At 39.2% G+C, this 17,371-nt stretch overlaps 1 protein-coding gene across 34 annotated transcripts in view; it reads right to left on the bottom strand.

The window, feature by feature from the left end:
- The window catches only part of LOC138175978 (CUGBP Elav-like family member 2), a 697,415-nt gene that overhangs the window by 386,397 nt on the left and 293,647 nt on the right, over positions 1-17,371 (bottom strand). For 6 of the 34 annotated variants that reach the window (XM_069106591.1, XM_069106594.1, XM_069106597.1 and 3 more), the window contains exon 1: positions 3,992-4,173. The exons of 4 other annotated variants lie outside the window; for them this stretch is intronic. In XM_069106591.1, the coding sequence (XP_068962692.1) occupies positions 3,992-4,098 (107 nt within the window). In that variant the 5' untranslated portion in view covers positions 4,099-4,173. Of the gene's footprint in view, positions 1-3,991; positions 4,175-17,371 lie in introns of those variants that run through there. 24 more of the 34 variants (XM_069106618.1, XM_069106616.1, XM_069106617.1 and 21 more) reach the window with 7 other exon arrangements.

Here is a 17,371-nt window from a genome sequence, read left to right as displayed (position 1 = left end):
TTGAACCTCACGAATGTTTTCCTTCCCCAGACACCCTCTTCCCAATGTCAGCTAACTGAAATTCCACAAATTGTTAATCCTCTCCAAACCCTGCCCTTTGAATGAAGTATGGCTGCATCTCTCCTAAAAAATAAGAGTCTCTACTAGCTAAAAGAAGCTCTCAAATACAGCAGCATAAGGATTAAGGGGAGAGGGGGAGAAAGGCAGAGGGAGAGGGAGGGAGATAGAGGTAAAGAGAGGGAGAGAGGGAGAGAAGGAGTGAGAGGGAGGGAGGGAGAGAGAGAGAGAGAGAGAGAGAGAGAGAGAGAGAGAGAGAGAGAGAGAGAGAGAGAGAGAGAGAGAGAGGGAAAAACCCCCCCCCCCAAAAAAAATCCCTTCAACCCTCAGAAAGTACCCGGATTATAAAAGTGAATGGAGGCTAATAAGGATGATTCATAAATAAGACTGAAACTGAAAAGATTTGCACAGATTAACATATGAGAGAAAGAGAGGGAGGATAGATGCTGCAGAGCGGCAGAGTAGGCAAAGAAGGCCCCTGAACTTCATTAATGACTTCCACAGAAATCGCTTTACAAGCAACTCAGTTGGCTATTTCTCATTTCCTCGACATCCATCCCATGCGAAAATCAAGGCATGTTTCTCTTCTAGGAAGTATGGCCCCTTTAATGCCAAATGAAAGCCGTTTCTTTTCATACAAAGCTCTCTCCTTGGCATCTTCCCTTTAGATTTCATCAACATAGGTGTTTCCAGGGCTGTAAGCAATGAACTTTCCATCAGCCACATCTTCTGCTAATTAACCCTACTGATTACAATAATTAGTATTGATTCACTCCTTGAATGACTTCCTAAGTATTCAAGCACAATCTGCACTTGCTATAAAAGTTCTAGATATGAATATTAATTGAATGCTCTCTTTTGTTTTTTCATCCCCAAAGGTATAGTTTGCAATCTTATATACTTAAACTAGGTAATGGGAACCCTTCAGTTCTTATTCTACTTTAACACAGAGAATATTAATACCTTGGGGTTAGAGATTGTACTTCGTAGTCAATTAAAAACATGGGGACGTGGTTCAAAGCTTGTTTGGGAGGATATTCTGTGTATGATCTCTGCAGTGTTTCAAAATGACAGTTTACCCATTTGAATTTTCAATGGTTCCTCCTCTGCAAATCTGAACTTTGCATAGTTTTGTATTTGAAACTATGCTTTATTTTGGCATCTTCTGGTCACTTGGCAAGGTTGGGGAGGGGCGAATTACATGATTGAGAATTATTGCAGGAAACAGACTAGCTATCTTGGTACACTTAGGGAAATGGATATAGAAAAGTTCACCAAATTCCTAGAAGTAAGCTGCTCTTTCAATTAAAGCAAAGGATAACTTCCTGAATCTAGGAAGGTGGATTTCAATTTCTACATGTAAAAACAGCAGAAGAGACTTTGACCTAACAAAAGTCACCCAAGACTTGAAGAAATAAAACTGGTTATAAGGGAAACAGCTGCAATTTAACATGACTAAGAAACTAGCATGTGTGTTTCAAAGTTATTTCTTAACACAAATACAATATTAACGAGCACCTGGGGAATGGAGGAAACTATTGTGGTTAAGACTGCTTTCTCAAAATACTGTTTAACATCCCCTCAAGTCACAGAGATATCATGAATTCATTACTTTCAGCTTGGTTTCTGGATCTGGATTCTCCCAAATTATAAGCTGGGTGAGTTGGAGGCACTGAGAAAGGTTTCACCAGTTTCCTGTTTTGAGCTCATCCTGAAAGCAATTGCTAGTGCACCCAGTGGAGCGAACAGTTCACGTTAGATTGGAAGTAAAAGACCAAGATAATTGCAAATTCTAGAATCCACTCTGTACAAGATGAGTAACTTCAAAAATGTATCACATCTCGGCTTTAGAGAAAGAGATACCATCTTATCTGTTCTCTGAGGGCCAGTAAATGCTTCCAAAAATATCGTCAGAAGCTTCTTGTTTTAAGAAAAGCACTCTAGATCTGAATTGCTCATGCTAAAAACCAGTCACATTTGCACTAATGGTTTTATAATACCATTAAAACATATTTCATATCCTCCAAAATCTAAACTATAACAATTTATATCCAAACTCTTGAAAGATATCTATTGTTTCACAAATACACATATTTTCATACACATTGAATTCTGTCCCTAATTCCATCTTGACTACTGATAAAATAAACTAACAAGGTATATAACCAGGAAACATTACTTCCAACTAAAAGATTTTGATTTTGTTTATTGATATCTCTCTTGTTTAAAAAAAATCTGGTGGAAAACAACTCTAAAATCCATTGACCTTTTTGTTGCTTTTTGTGCATATATTTCATAACAACATACATGCTAGAGAAAATAACTCTCTGGGATGATTATGTCCATTATTAAGCAAATTCATTGTTATTTAATACCTTAATACCATCAATGATATGCTCAGGAAAGAAACAAAGTTTTTTTTTTTATTTTAAAAGTTAGAAACAGATTTTTTAATTTTCTCTTCCTGAAATCTCACTATCCCCACATTAGAGACAAGCACTAGTCTTTCAAAATACTATTTTGGAAAGCTTGAAAAAAAAAAACAGTTTTCCTTCCATAATGCTACACTTAATGAAGGCATAAGAATAAATTAAGAATCAGAAACAAAAGCGTCAGTATTTCCCCAGAGAGACCTATAACTCAATAATTATTATCATAGTTATTTTATAATTTATGATCAAAATTATGTGGACAAAAGTTCTACTATTTGTCCTTGGATTTCTAACCATACTCCTTCCTGGATTACAAAAAAAATGAATCAAGGATTAGAAATAATAATTCATTTAATTAAAAAAAAACAATCTCTTAACTTTGTCTACATTGTAAGTGCCTTTAGTCTACAAAACAGGAAAACTCGAAATTACCAGGCATTAAATATTGTAAAGACATGCCTGACAACAAGGTATTTGCCAGATTGATAATGGTATTACAAGCTTCTCAATCAATAAGTTTTCTTTCTCTAGTTAACAGAGAGGATAGCAATAAATCTCTAACTTAATCCAACCGACATAGCTACAAAATGCAAAAAGCTCTATGAACAGTGGTTATTAAATTTTTTAAACCCACAACCATAAACAAGAAATACTAAAAGCTCTTCATTCTGCATAGTCTATACAAACAAGATTATAGAAGATAAAAAGAGTGTTGAGAAAAAAAAAACACAACAGCTCCAGACATGCATTAAGCTAGTTTGACAGCTCCATTGTTCAGCCCGTCCCATTGTCAGACCCAAAGATGTATTCAGTGCTACAATGTCTGCTAGCAAATAAAGAAAAGACTACATTTTTCAAAGCAGGATGCCAATTTTCACATAATTCCCTCTACCCCCCAAAAAAGGTTAGTGGTAACTCATTCGTAGTATATGATGGAACCATAGTGACATGCAAGGATGTATATTTGCTTTCAATATCTGGGGACTCAGGGCATCATGCATGTACACTGGTCCTCAAACACAGGTACATATTTTGGCAAACAGAAGAAAAGCACTCAACTGGTAGCACAAAGGACTACCTTAAGTCGGTTAAATTCTAATTAGTGATATTTAGAGCACAAGTCTAATATGGAGTCATCTTAGTTCCTTTTTACCATGATTATTCCCAGCACAGTGCATAATAATGAAAAAGAAATACTACAAAATGAAAGACAAATGAAGAGCCCAATTCTGCTCTTTAAATTAGTTGCCTAGCCTTCACATATAGCAGTGAGTCAATACATGGTAAGCTTTCAAAAGGTAACTAGTACAAATATGCAATCCCTTTTCTCCCTCTCTTTCAATCTCTCTCTCTCTCTCTCTCTCTCTCTCTCTCTCTCTGTCTCTCTCTCTCTCTCTCTCTCTCTCAGCAGAGAAGCAATTTGATTCAGAGTATAGTTATTGTCACAGTCAGCCCTGGCAACTGAAAAGCATACATTAAAAACAAAGGAGATGACAACATACCTTAAAAGCAGATCCTCATTTCTCATAGTAACAGCGGATTTGGGACAGCGCATGCTTTCTACACCGATACTCTCAACAAAAGCCAGTTCAGAAGTGCGCTCAAACATCAATGCCACAGTAGCTGTTCACTAATGCGCTCGCTCTCTCTCTCTCTCTCTCTCTCTCTCTCTCTCTCTCTCTCTCTCTCTCTCTCTCTCTCTCTCTCTCTCTCTCTCTCTCTCTCTCTCTGTCTCTCTCTCTCTCTCTGTCTCTCTCTCTCTCTCTCTCCCCTCGCTCCCTCCTTCCCTCCCCCACTTCTCTTTTTCCCACCCCCAATCTTAGTCAAATGCTGAATGGTGGAGCAAAGGGGCCCCTGCAGATTCACTAAGTAGAAATAATCCTCTCTGACAAGTTATGTTGTCTGGGCATATTTTTACATTAATGCACTGTACTGCCTATAGGGGTCTTGTTTGCATTCACTCTTGCCTGGTTGGCATTAGTATTTCTAATTACCACCTAAAAATGGGGGAGTGAGAGGGAGATAAGAAACCAAAAAAAGTTTAAAAAAAATCAATTATCTCTTTTCTATCCCATCTGATGAGATTAGCATGGGTTACATTTTATTTATTCTATAATTCAATAGCAAACGTAACAGGTTATTGATGCAAGACCTGATTTGCCCACTTAGAAAGATTTTTGCCTCATTCCCTTTCAGTTACAATGAATACACAGTTGGAGTCATCTTTTCTTGTGGTCTTGTCATAGCAGGGAAGGTGACAAGGTCAGGGTCCATCACTCATCTCAGGAAAGGAACCAGAGGAGAAAAACTTTGGAACTTTCGAAGTTCTTTAATACCACAAACTCCCCAAATCCTCTAAATGTGAGTCAAGTTCAAGGCAACCTGACAAAGGAGGCAAAAATGGAGCTTCTAGAGGATGTAGGTACTTCTAACTCCTGTATGGGGTTATCACATGAGTATCACTACAAATGGAATTAGTTACTTTGCTAAGACTGAAAAGGAAACAAGAGACCCTTGTTATGCTCTGCCGACAACTTACTATGTGACTTTGAGTAAGTTGCTTCATTGCACTGGGCCTAAATTTCCACATTTATGAAATGAGGGTAATGGATTCCACAATCTCTGTGAGCCTTCTAGATCTCAAAGTTCATGACAGTCTCAACACACCAAAATGGCCAGTTGAATATGCAAAGAGTAATTTCTATTTTCTCTTTTTTGAAGATGGAGATTTCAATTTATATGCTGTAGAAACTGTAACTATATTAGCCAAGGTCAAACAATAAAGACTGGGTTCCTTGCCCCTAAGACAATTATTTTTCATTTTCTGGGATCTGAAAGATATTTTAGAGAACGGACAAAAGTGGTTTATCTTTTCAAAGTAAAGGGATTGTGTAAAAATATAAGATGCGGGTTTCTAACTATAAAACACTGTATAAATGAGCAGCTGAAACAGAGGAACCTTAGGGAGACAAGAGGTCTTATCTTTATTCCATTAATGACTGGTAGTGAACACCTAAGCAGAAATCACTCATTCACTTGGTGCCTGTTTTCCCCAGTAGTTAAATGGGGCCAGTAATGCCACCTGTGTTTTAATATCTCAGGAGTTCAAAATGAAGATGTTTGCGGACACACGCACACATGTGTGTACACACATGCACATGCACACTCATGCACACATACACTATGTATAATGCACATATTTCTCTATACCACTAAAATCACTGGTTTGGACCAAAAAGGGGGAACAAAAAGCACTTGTCACATAATGTTGCATTGGTGAACTATGTCCTAATTTGGAAAGCTAGGTGGTATGGTAGATAGAGCACCAGGCCCGGAGTCAGAAAGATCCAAGTTCAAATCCAGCCTCAGACACTTAGCATGGTGATCCTGGCCAAGTCACTTCACCTTGGCCTCAGTTTCCTCATTTGTAAAACAAGGATAATAACAGCACCTACCTAGCAGGTTATTGTGAGGATCAAATGAGATAATAATTGTAAAGAACTTAACACAGTGCCTGGCACATGGGAAAATAAAATAAGTGACAGTTATCATAATTATTTAATTGTAAACCTCTTGAAGGCAGAGATCACATTGTATGTAAACTTTGATTCTCTTCCAGCCCTTAACAAGCTATTCTGTATAAAATAGGCAGTGAAATTTCTTGTATGATATTATATTCTTATGTTACCTTGTAACAGTAGTAGAAACTAAATTATAGATTAAGTGATGATGTATGGAAATGCTATATCTACATAGAGAGATGATCGAAATAGGGTATGTATTTTAGGCATTTAATATTTGAAGATGGTGGTGTGATTCACAAGTATGAATCAAGATCACATCATAGTTATAGATTTAGAGTAAGAAGGGGGTTCAGAGAAAAAGAGAGAAGTTCTGTGACTTGCCCAGAGTCACACACTAGTGTTGAAGGAAGAATTTAAATTCGGGTCTTCCTGACTCCCAAGTCTTGCAATATTCACTTCATGACTTCACTTAGCTTTCTCTAAGTCCATCAGCATTGTAATGGTTGCTACTGGGTCACTCATCTTATTATGGGAGCCCTTTTTATAATATACTTTTGTTGTTGTTCAGTCATTCAGTCATGTCGTGATTCTCTGTGACCTTGTGGACATACTGTTCAGAGGGTTTTCTTGGCAAAGATACTGGAATGGTTTGCCATTTTCTTTTCCAGTGGATTAAGGTAAACAGACGTTAAGTGACTTGCCCAGGGTCACAGGCATCAAGTATCTGAGGCTGGATTTGAACTCAGGTCTTCTTGACTGTATGCCATCACTGAGCTACCTAGCTATAATAGAATGCTATTTTTTTCTAAAAGAAATGAAGAGACAGTTTCAGAGAAATCTGAAAAGACTTGTGTGAACTGATACAATATAAAGAGCAATTTATCCTATAACATCAACATTCTAGAAAAGCACAATTCTCAGAGACTTTAAAACTCTGATCAACATAATGCTTAGCCATGATTCTACAGGACTCAGGATTTTTAAAAAGAAATGCTTCTGACCTCATGACAGAGAAATACTGGAATAATATGTAGATTGACATACATTTTTAGACCTTTCCTATGAGGGAATTTATTTTGCTTTGCTGGCTAATTTGTTGAAAGGGTTTTATGTTTTTTTTTTATTTTCTCAGTGGGAGGGAGGTAGAAAGGAGGGAAAAAATAAATGCCTGATAATTTTTAAAAAATAAGTTTTCAGAAAAAATCAACAGGAAATTCAATAAACACTCATTAGAGCCCATTATGTACCATCACTGTCCTAAGTGTAACTAAAAAAGAAATAAATCATTTAGGCCTGGAGTGGCAGTTAACGTTCCTTCTAAGTGAAAGTCCTTAAAATCAAACTAAAGAAAGTAGACTGACTTTTGAAGAAAATAAAACACCAATACCAAATGAACCATAGGGAGAATGTGTGATTATGCCAATATCTATTATCTATTTAATTTGCTATTTGCATTTTTTCTTTGTGGTTCATATGTATTTAGAGTTTAACAGAGTTCTGTAACAGGTTCCTAAAATGCAGGATGAAAAATTAATCTCACTGACTTTATTCAGTGGCTCAAGTGTTTATGTTTTAAGGTTTATACTGCAAAATGAAGGTGTGTAACACAACAGCTCAATACAACAAAATAATACCAAGTCTTCTGGGAAGTATAATGTGATTCTATAAAATATCTTTCATGGTGAAGGAGAGGGACTTCAGACACTTCTCTTTAGTCAGCATAGACCTTCTAGCCTAAAAGGACAATCTTGGAATGTGAACATGAAACCTGTTAAGCTCTAGACTTCAGATAACTAACATTGCCCTCTTTAATTAAGAAACAACTAAAAAAACTGCTACATTACTGAAAAAGAGGAGAATGAACCCACAGAGGATTCCTGACAGAAGAATTTAGCTGATGCCCAAAGTTCAAAACAAACATTTCCTTCTAGAATTTGATATTAATATGAGGCAATTAGTTGTCCTGCCCCCTAAATTGTCTGCCTGAGAAATGAGACCTTCATCCACAGTCAGATCACTGTATCTCAACAAGAAAAGTCTAGAAAGATGGTTGGTGTCATAGGGAAACCAGGAACAGTAGTAGGAAACTAAACTGAGTTCCATTAAATCATGTTCTTTGGTACTTTTTAAAGGCTACCTTATGCTTTGGGGTGAGGGTGGGGAGGGGGAGGAGGCTGGAGCTATTGCAAATCACTAACTGAAACATAAAACTTACAGCTGGTTTTTAAAAAAAGCAAAAACTCAGCTGTGATAGTAAAGAATGGGCCTGATGGCAATCTGAGATGCTGTGTAACACAAGCTGTTTTTATGTGGATAGTCAATAATCGCCTCCAAGTCACAGGTAAGAAACAGGAGGCAGCATGGGGGCAGCTAGCCTAGTAAGTGAGCACAAACTCATTGCTGCCTGAAAGCTGGGGTAAGATAATTTAACTCATTGAAGAGCTCAGTGAGTAAAAAAGGCAGGGTGTCAAGTGGATACAGAGATGGCCTCAGAATTTAAAAATCTAGGTTTAAACAGTTCTCTGGCCAGTACATACTGCTTGTATGTGACCTCTGGAAATGCAGTCACTCAACTGTACAATGGTTGCTGATCGGGACAGGTAGAGGGAATTTCCTCCTAAGGGAATTAATTACCCTAAGGAAATCACTGATCTCAACAACATAAGTTGTCAATGCTCAAGCTTCCTTGCCTACAAAATAGGACCACTGACTAGGATAAGTAGGGTGTCCTTAGATGAATAATTAAGGAGAATAACTGTGAGACACTCTACAATGATCAAGTTCTATATTAGTACTGAGATAGATATAAATATTAAGCCACAAAGCACTGGGAATTCTCTGAAAAGAGTTGAAGATGGGCACTGGATAAAATGGAGAGGCATTATTAAAAAGAGTAAGAGTAATAAAGGTTTGTGGCACCAAAGTGATGGGTTAATATCTCACTATTATTTCCATGTGAGTTGAGAAAGATCAGTTAAAACTTAAGAGAATGAAAAGAGTTCCAGTACAAAATGTGTATCATGTGGCTAGTTGGTAAAAGAAACAAATTTTAGCTCGGGAGTTCTTAAAAATTTACAAACTATGTTTGTCCACACCAAAATCTCAATTACCCCAAATTGCTGATCTGGTTCTAAAATGTTGCCAAGAGCCACAATGATGAAAATGAAGAGGTTTGGGAGGGCCAAGTGTATGTAATGGGGGGGGGGGATCTGGCCATTGGGGGGCGCGTTTTTAAAGCACCCATAGTTTTTCTTTCCATGCTTCTGTTTTTTTTTTTTTTTTAAAGCAATCGGGGTTAAGTAACTTGCTCAAGGTTACATGGCCAGTTATTTCTGGGTGTGGTGCTGAGTATCTGAGCCCGGATTTGATCCAGGTCATCCCGACACTGGAGCCAGTGCTCTTACTCGCTGAGCCACCTGGCTGCCCCTGCTTTCCATGTTTCTAATCCAACAGTGTAGAAACTTTGTGAGGCCAGTTTCTAGCTACAAGTGACTCAGGGGTCAGGACTTGGCAATAGGTAGGAGACAAAATTAAAATAAGTTAAATTTCTTAGGGCAGTAGAAAGGTTAGACTAGAGACAGACTGTTGATGGTTGGTTGCTGTGGGTCATGTGACAAACAGGAGAGTATGCAGTGGAAACCCTGCATTTTTCTTGGGCTGCAGGAAATCTGTTGGCAGGCTACAAGCAGGGCCACATGTTGTGCATGCCTGTAATAAAACCTTCAAATTGGCTGGGGGGACAATAGAACTGATTAGCAAGTTGTACTGAGTATGCATACAAAGGTTGCCTCAGTCTCTTGCCTTCCTGGCTGCAAGAAAGGTAGATGTAAGTTGAGTAACTGAGTAAGGTAGAGTGGCAGACTGCATTTTCTCACCCAGAAGGTACATGTTTCTATAAGCATACGGGGCCGAAGTTTCTAAGTGTTTATTCTTTCCTGATATGTATTAGGAAAACAAAAGTTCCAAGATGGTGACCAGATGACCTGGTGAGTTTGGGAGATCCAGAGGACCCAGCAGAGGTTCTACTACCGGAAGCTAGGGCTGGTACCAGAATCCACCATAAGGGTGGGACTGACAGCTATGGAAGAGTGTCCTAGATTTGTAGAAAAGCAACTCAGCCTAGCAACAGCTCCAGCAGAGATGCTCCCTTTGGAATATGGCTGACTCATCCATCCCCATTGCCACACCCTGCAATGAACTTCCTGAGGATGCTACAAAAGGAAAAGAAAAGGATTTCCAAGGCCAGGAGTCAGAAGATACTCTTTGATTACATCTGTACCTCAGTGGAATTGTACTTCAAGTCTGAGCACACTCTCCTTTCCACAGAGGCCTTGTGCAAGGGGACAAGAAACGGACCAGCATTTATTAAGTCCTGCAGTGTGCCAGGCAGAGCGCTAATCACTTATGAGACCATTATTATCTCATTTGATCCTTGCAAAAACCAAGGGACGGGGGAGTTATTATTATGCCCATTTTTTTTTTTTTTTGCCTTTTGGAGGGCAATTGGGGTTAAGTGACTTGCCCAAGGTCACATGGCTAGTTTTTTTGTGTTAAAGTGTCTGAGGCCAGACTTGAACTCAGGTCCTCCTGACTCCAGGGCTGGTGCTCTATTCACTGTGCCACCTAGCCGACCCCTTATTATGCCCATTTTACAGGTGAGGGATCCCAGGTAGAGGCTAAGTGACTTGCCCAAGGTTTCACTGCTACTAAGTGTCTGAAACCAGATTTGACCTCAATTCTTCTCAGTTCAGTGCTCTACCCACTGCACTACTTAACAAGCAGAGAGGGAATATCCATTTTGGGGAAATTTTTTCTTTTTTTTTTTTTTAATTAAAAGTTCATTCTATACCTTCTTATGAGATATGTACATATGTTCCCAAAGTTCCATGCTGGGCTTTTCTTTCTCTATGCATTTTTTCTTGCTAACCTTATTAGCTCCTATGGGTCCGATTATCATCTTTTTGAGAATGACTCTCAGACCTACCTATCCAGCTCTCCTCTTTGTTCTCAGTTCCAGTCTCACATTACCAACTGCCCACTCAACTGGATATGCCATAGACATCTCCAACTCAGCATACCCAAACCAGAATTCACTGTCTTTCTCCCTAAAATGACCCTTCATCCCAATTTCCTTAGTTATTCACAACACCCATCTTTCTAGTCCCTTAGGTTTGCAATCTCAGACTCATCATTCTCCCTCTCCCTATTTAAGTCTTCCCACAATCTGTCATTTAGCTTCCAGACAGATTTCATATTCCTTACTCTCATGTGTTCTGTGTTCCAGGGCAATCCGGCCTACTTTGCTGTTCTCCATACATGACATTCTATCTCCCTTTTCCCTGTGTTTGCACAGGCTGTCCTCTGTGCCTGAGATGCTCTCCCTCCTACCGCAGCTTAGAATCCCTAGGTCCCTCAAAGGGTCACTTTAAATGCTAGCTCCCATGTGACCAGCTTTTCCTGATCCTCCATAATTGTTTGTGCTTTCCCCCTCGCCCCTCACAAATACATTTTATTTAATTTATAGACATTTATCTGTAGACATATTCTTGTGCATCTCTGCTCTCTCCCTTCCCCAAATAATGTAAGATTCCCAAGGGGAGGGACTGATCTTATTGTTTTAAATATCAGTAGGCCTGGTAGCATAGTGCCTTGCCTATAGTAAACACTCAGTAAGTGCGTGTTGATTTGACTTAAATTGACTAAACTAGGATTCATATGACTCAGACACCATCGATGTTTAGGGGGCACAAGCTTGTGCTAAAATCACTGCAAAGAGATCTCTAGAGGATCAAGCACATGAAATACTCTTTTTCTCTCAGAACACGTTCTTTCCAGGTAGGGGTATGCTGGTGAATGTTTTACAATCAGACTTGGGGAGGGAGGGGATCTCCCCCCCTCTCCTATTTTTTCAATCATTTATCTTCTGTTTATTAGCCATCTATCTTTCTTCTATTTATCTATCTACCTAATCTTTCTCCATGTCTATCTAAACATACATAGACATGCATGTATATAGACACATTGTACACATAGGCACATATATGTAAGAAACACTCAAATTTAATATGTATTATTTCATTTTCCCCCATTACTTTCTTTTTTTTTCCTTTTTTTTGGAGGGCACTTGGGGTTAAGTGACTTGCCCAACGTCACACAGCTAGTTTTTGTGTTAAGTGTCTGAGGCCGAATTTGAACTCAGGTCCTCCTAACTCCAGGGCTCTATTCACTGTACTACCTAGCCGCCCCTTATTACTTTCTTAAGTCAAGAAAACCAACAAAGCAAAAAACGAAGGACTGATCTGAAGCCTTTTTCCTGCAAACACCACTGTTTTTAAATGCACCATGCAAAGCCAATCATTTCCATCATTAGCATCAACAATTTGGTTGTTGTATCTTTGAAGGCCTCACTCTCTCACTCAGGACAACACACATGCAAACAATAACAACATCCTGGATATTTTCTTGCCTACTTATTCCTAGGAATTCTTAGGTGTGGGGATTGAGGAAAGTAGGCTACAGGATGGGTGGGAGCCGTTGTGATGACCTGAGCCAGGCGGGCAGGAAGATCAGAGTTACTGGGCCATCTGTCTCTTGAGGAACAACTTGGGGAGTATCCAAGTGTCATCCTGTGTTTCAGGGCAGACATGAGTCTAGAACAGGAACATGCTTTTGCTTCATTCATTCTTGGGGACAGGCCCTTTTTTGCCTCATAGATTTTTACTGCTCATTAGGCCTAATCCCCTGTTTAGGGCAGTCCCTCCACTTCCTTTCCATTCACTGCTTCCCTTGCTCTGCACTTTTAGGCACTAATTGCTTGGTTTCACCCTGATCGAGATCGCCTGCTATTGACTGAAAGTGACACTGCCCATTAATCCCACCCCCTGCCTGCTATCACAAACAAAAACACTATTTGCCTCCATATATGTTCTTTAAAGTCAGTTCCTAATGTGTTGGATCCTCAGGATTTTTCAAAAGTGAATTAACATTGATTTTTATTTTGATGCACCAGAAAAGGAATCTTCAATTAAACTTACTGAGCAACAAATTCTTTTTTTTCTTAACATTTCCATTCTTATTTTGATGCAGATTGCTTTTTTATTGTGTATGGCGAGTAGGTGGTTTAGTGAATAGAGTACTGGGCCTGAAGTCAGGAAGACCTGAGTTCAAATGTGACCCCAGACTCTTACAAGTTGTATGGCAAGTCACTTAAACTCTGTTTGCCTTCATCCACCAGAGAAGAAAATGGTAAACCATTGTAGTTATCTTTGCCAAGAAAACTCTATGGATAGTATTGACATGATATGGTCCATGGGATCACAAAGGTCCATGGGGACACAACTGAACAATAGCAAAGGGTCTACTAACATGGCTAGATTGAAGAGTCTACTTAGACATTTTCTCTTTTCTCTTTTTAAGGGCCAATAGAGAGAATGGCACCCAAGAGATTAAGTAGAGAAGGTCTAGCCTCTGGCAGGCTGTAACTTGCCTTAGACTACAAGCTGTCTTGAGAATCCCCAGCGCCCCCTTTGTTTTTTGCATGTCAACTGGTGGAAGGCTGCACCTTATCTAAAGAAAAGAGGTAATGCTCCAAGGAAGCAAAGGATTATTATAAAATAGTTGTGGAACTAAAGTTGAAACCTGATGACCTCAGTCTGGAAGTAGAGAACAGGAAGGAAAGATCTCTCTTGGTGGGATACTTTTTTGGTTTAGTGTGACTTTAAATAAAATCAATTAACCATTAAGTACAAGATTAGTATTACCACATATTTCACACTGGGCAGGGTACCATGGGATTGAAAGTAGTATGAGGCTTAGTACTATCCTTGCCAACAGGAAACTTCTACTAAGGCATACACATATGAAAAGCAACAATTCCATCCTTCCTAGTAGACCATAAATTTCATGGGGATAGACACAAGTCACTCTTCTCTGGGTCATATACAGGGTCTTGCACATTGTGCATTACATGTAGCAATGTAAATATTCTAAATATTTGTAAATATTTGCTAAATAAATGGTTATTCAACAAGAAAGTTTTTCTTAATACAGCTGAGGGCTAATTTGACCAGTAGAATGAAGCAGGATAGAGGAGAGTATGTAATAAAGTCCTAGGTGAGCTATAGAAAGTTGTAGGTATTCCTCTAAATGAATCAGTCATCGAGCATTGATTAAGCATTTATAATGTTTCAGGTATTGTGCTAAGCATTGAAGATAAAAAGAAAGAATAATACAAAATCCCTGCCCTCAAGGAGCTCATATTCTAATTTGGGAGACAATAATAAAATCATGATATACAGTATCTACAAATTACAGAGAGAATAAATGTAATGTAATCTCAGATGGGAAGGTGCCAGTAGATGGAGAACCAAGAAAGACCTCTTACAGAAGAGTGAATTTGAATTGAGTCTTAAAAGAAGCGAAAGAGATGTGGAAGGGAGAAGGGAAAGCATTCCAGTCATGGGGAACAGACAGTGCAAAAGTAACCAGGACAGATCAGTATTGTGCTTGAGGAAAAGCCAGTAGCTCATTATGGCTGGATCATAGGATACAGCCATAGAGGGGAGTAAAGAACAAAAAGATTAGAAAGATACAGAGGGTTTAGGTGGGGAAGGGCTTTAAATTCCAAACAGAGAATTTTATATTTGATCCTAGAGGTTAATAGGAAGCCACTGGGATTTACTGAGAACATGTGAGGATTGGGGAGTGGAAGGTGGTGATGACATGGTCAGACCTGCACTTTAGGAAAATCTTTTGGCAGTTTAATGGGGGACAGATTGGAGTGGAGAGAGATCTAAGACAGAGAAGACCAATTAGAAGGCTGTTGTAGCCTACTATGGTGCTACATGGCTGCAGTACTTGCTACTAGGGAGGCTGAGGTTGGTAGATCACTTGTGTTTGGGAGTTCAGAACTGCAGAATTCTGGGAATTCAGAACTGTCTGAATTAAGCCTGGGATAAATATGTTTAGCCCACTAGAGGAGGGTGCCATCAGGCTTCCTAAGGAAAGGAGAACTGGTTCAGGTCAGAAACAGAGTGCGTCAAAGCTTCCATGAAGATCAAAAGTAGGGTTGGATATACTTCCAGCCTGGGTGAGATAAGGAGAATCAGTCTTAAATAAACTAAAATAAAACAAAAGGCTATTGAAATAGTCCACATGAAAGCTGATTAGGGCATTAGAGTGGTGGCTCTATGAGTGGAGAGGAAATGAATAGAAGAGGAAGAGAGATGCTCTGAACGTGAAAATGACAAGATTTGACAGCAGATTGGATATGTGGGATTAGTGAGTATGAGGAGTCAGAGAGGACATGAACGTTGTGAATCCTCTTGGTTGGGAAGATGATGTTTTAAACAGTAAATGGAAAATTGGGAAAAGGAAAGTGTTTGGTCTGAAGCTACTGCAAATGGCCCCCACACCATGTGAGTTTCCTGAGATAGCTTGGTCCTATTTTTTACATTTCTGGAAAAGTACCAAAACTGCAGTGTTATCATACAGGGTACTCAATCAATCAACAAGCAAACACTAGTTTAAAACAATGCTTGATTTTTCTGACTGGATGTTAGAGCAGTGTCTTGCACATAGTAGGCAGTTAATAAATGTGTGTTGAATTAAATTAAAATATGGTCAAGCAGTTATAGAAATGCTAGTATTTGGGTGCTACATGAATAACTACACCATTCACTCCCCTTTACAAGAGATAGGTGACCAGCTGTCCCCCATCTCCACTAATGGCAGAACAAGAAGAAATGGGCTTAAACTGCAGCGGGCTTCGGGGAGCCATCGACAGAACTTTCCGAGTAGAAAAGTACTGATAAAGCACAAACCCACATGTGCAAAACTGTTTCTTGCCTCAGTAGGCTGGTCATAGCTCACATTTCATAAAAGCAACAGCAAAAGTAGCTGTTGAAGGTGACTGTGGGTTTTGCCTGATATAAGCCCCAAAGGGCTTCACAGGCTCCTGGAAGGAAATGCTGGATCACGGGGAAAAAACAAACAAACAACCAACCTTCCTACATCTGTTTTTTTTTTCTTTTCTTGGATAATCCCTAATTACCATTGTGAAATATACACATGAACACCAGTTGACCCACACTAACTGAGAGCCATGTAAAAATTAGGTGAAAGACAGTATCAGAGACCTAATATCCAGAACTCCATACCTGAGCCTCAGCGTATCTACTTATCCCATCTTGGGCTTTTCTACCTGTGCACAAAATTAGTCTGACCTTGACACGCATGATGGCCCAGAGCAACAAAAGAGGGGCTAGGGGCAAGTTGGTAAGTATAGCATGCTCTGTGTGGAATTCTTGGCTAAGGAATTATCATAAGATCATAGATTTCAAGCAAGAAGGAACCATAGAAGCTGCTTATTTCAACACCTTCCCCCCACCCCCATGTCCTTTTAAAATTTTTTGGATGATGGGGAATTTTTTAAGACTGACAGAAGTTCTGGGTGACACCTGACAACACAGAAGATCTCTGAATGCCATTTCCTCTCCTGCTTAACACCTCTAGAGTCTCCAGGGCCTCTGACATTTAAAGTGCTAATGCATTTCTGTAATAGTGTTTGCTGTAGAGGGGAAACTTCCCTCACCCCCACCCCACCCCACCCCAATAAAAACCTAGACTATTCATCCTATATCTTTGAGAAGTTAAAAACCTGAAAATTGTCTATGAGTACAATTTCCTTTGCTTCCTTTGAGTAGTCTGTCTACTTTAGTAACCTGAAGTGATATAGGGAAGGTATCTTACTCTTAACCCACTGCTGCCTCTTTGTTGAAAATCAGGGTGTTGTCCTGAAGGTTATGACAAGGACTCTAAATATTCTAACTCTTCCCAAGCTCTCAAAAGCCAGCTCACCTTAAGGGAACCACTCAGCAGAGCTGTAACCGAGTCTCCCTTGGCAGTCCTCCCCAAACAGAGACTTTGGTGTCACCTTCTCTTAGATTACGTGTCATGCCTGTCATTAGAATTGTTCTTTAGGAGAGACAGCTCAAAGACTGCCAGGTTCATTAAAGGTCTACCCCTGGACTTCCCAGATCTTTTGCTTCACAATGAACAAAAATACAACATACACATAGCACACTCCTATATGCACAAATACATATCCCTGTGTGCGTCAGAGAACAAAGAAATATTCTGTACTTTTGTTCAGTGTCAATCATAACCTGAGATTAAAGCTGCTGTTTTATGTATTCAAAAGTTACACCCACCAAAATCATACTCTCTGCCTTGGCTCTGAACTTCAAAAGAAATACTGCATAGGGGGAAAAAGAAGAAACAAACAAACTAAAAAACAAAGATTGAACCTCAAAAGAGATGCTCTTAGAATGTATTTCACTCTCATTTATATAAATGTAA

The sequence above is a fragment of the Petaurus breviceps genome, unplaced genomic scaffold (assembly GCF_028583685.1).
Source record: "Petaurus breviceps papuanus isolate PSGF00001 unplaced genomic scaffold, PetGlider_PUasm1.0 80, whole genome shotgun sequence".
NCBI classification, from domain to species: Eukaryota; Metazoa; Chordata; class Mammalia; order Diprotodontia; family Petauridae; genus Petaurus; species Petaurus breviceps.
This window is presented reverse-complemented; position numbering and strand designations above follow the sequence as displayed.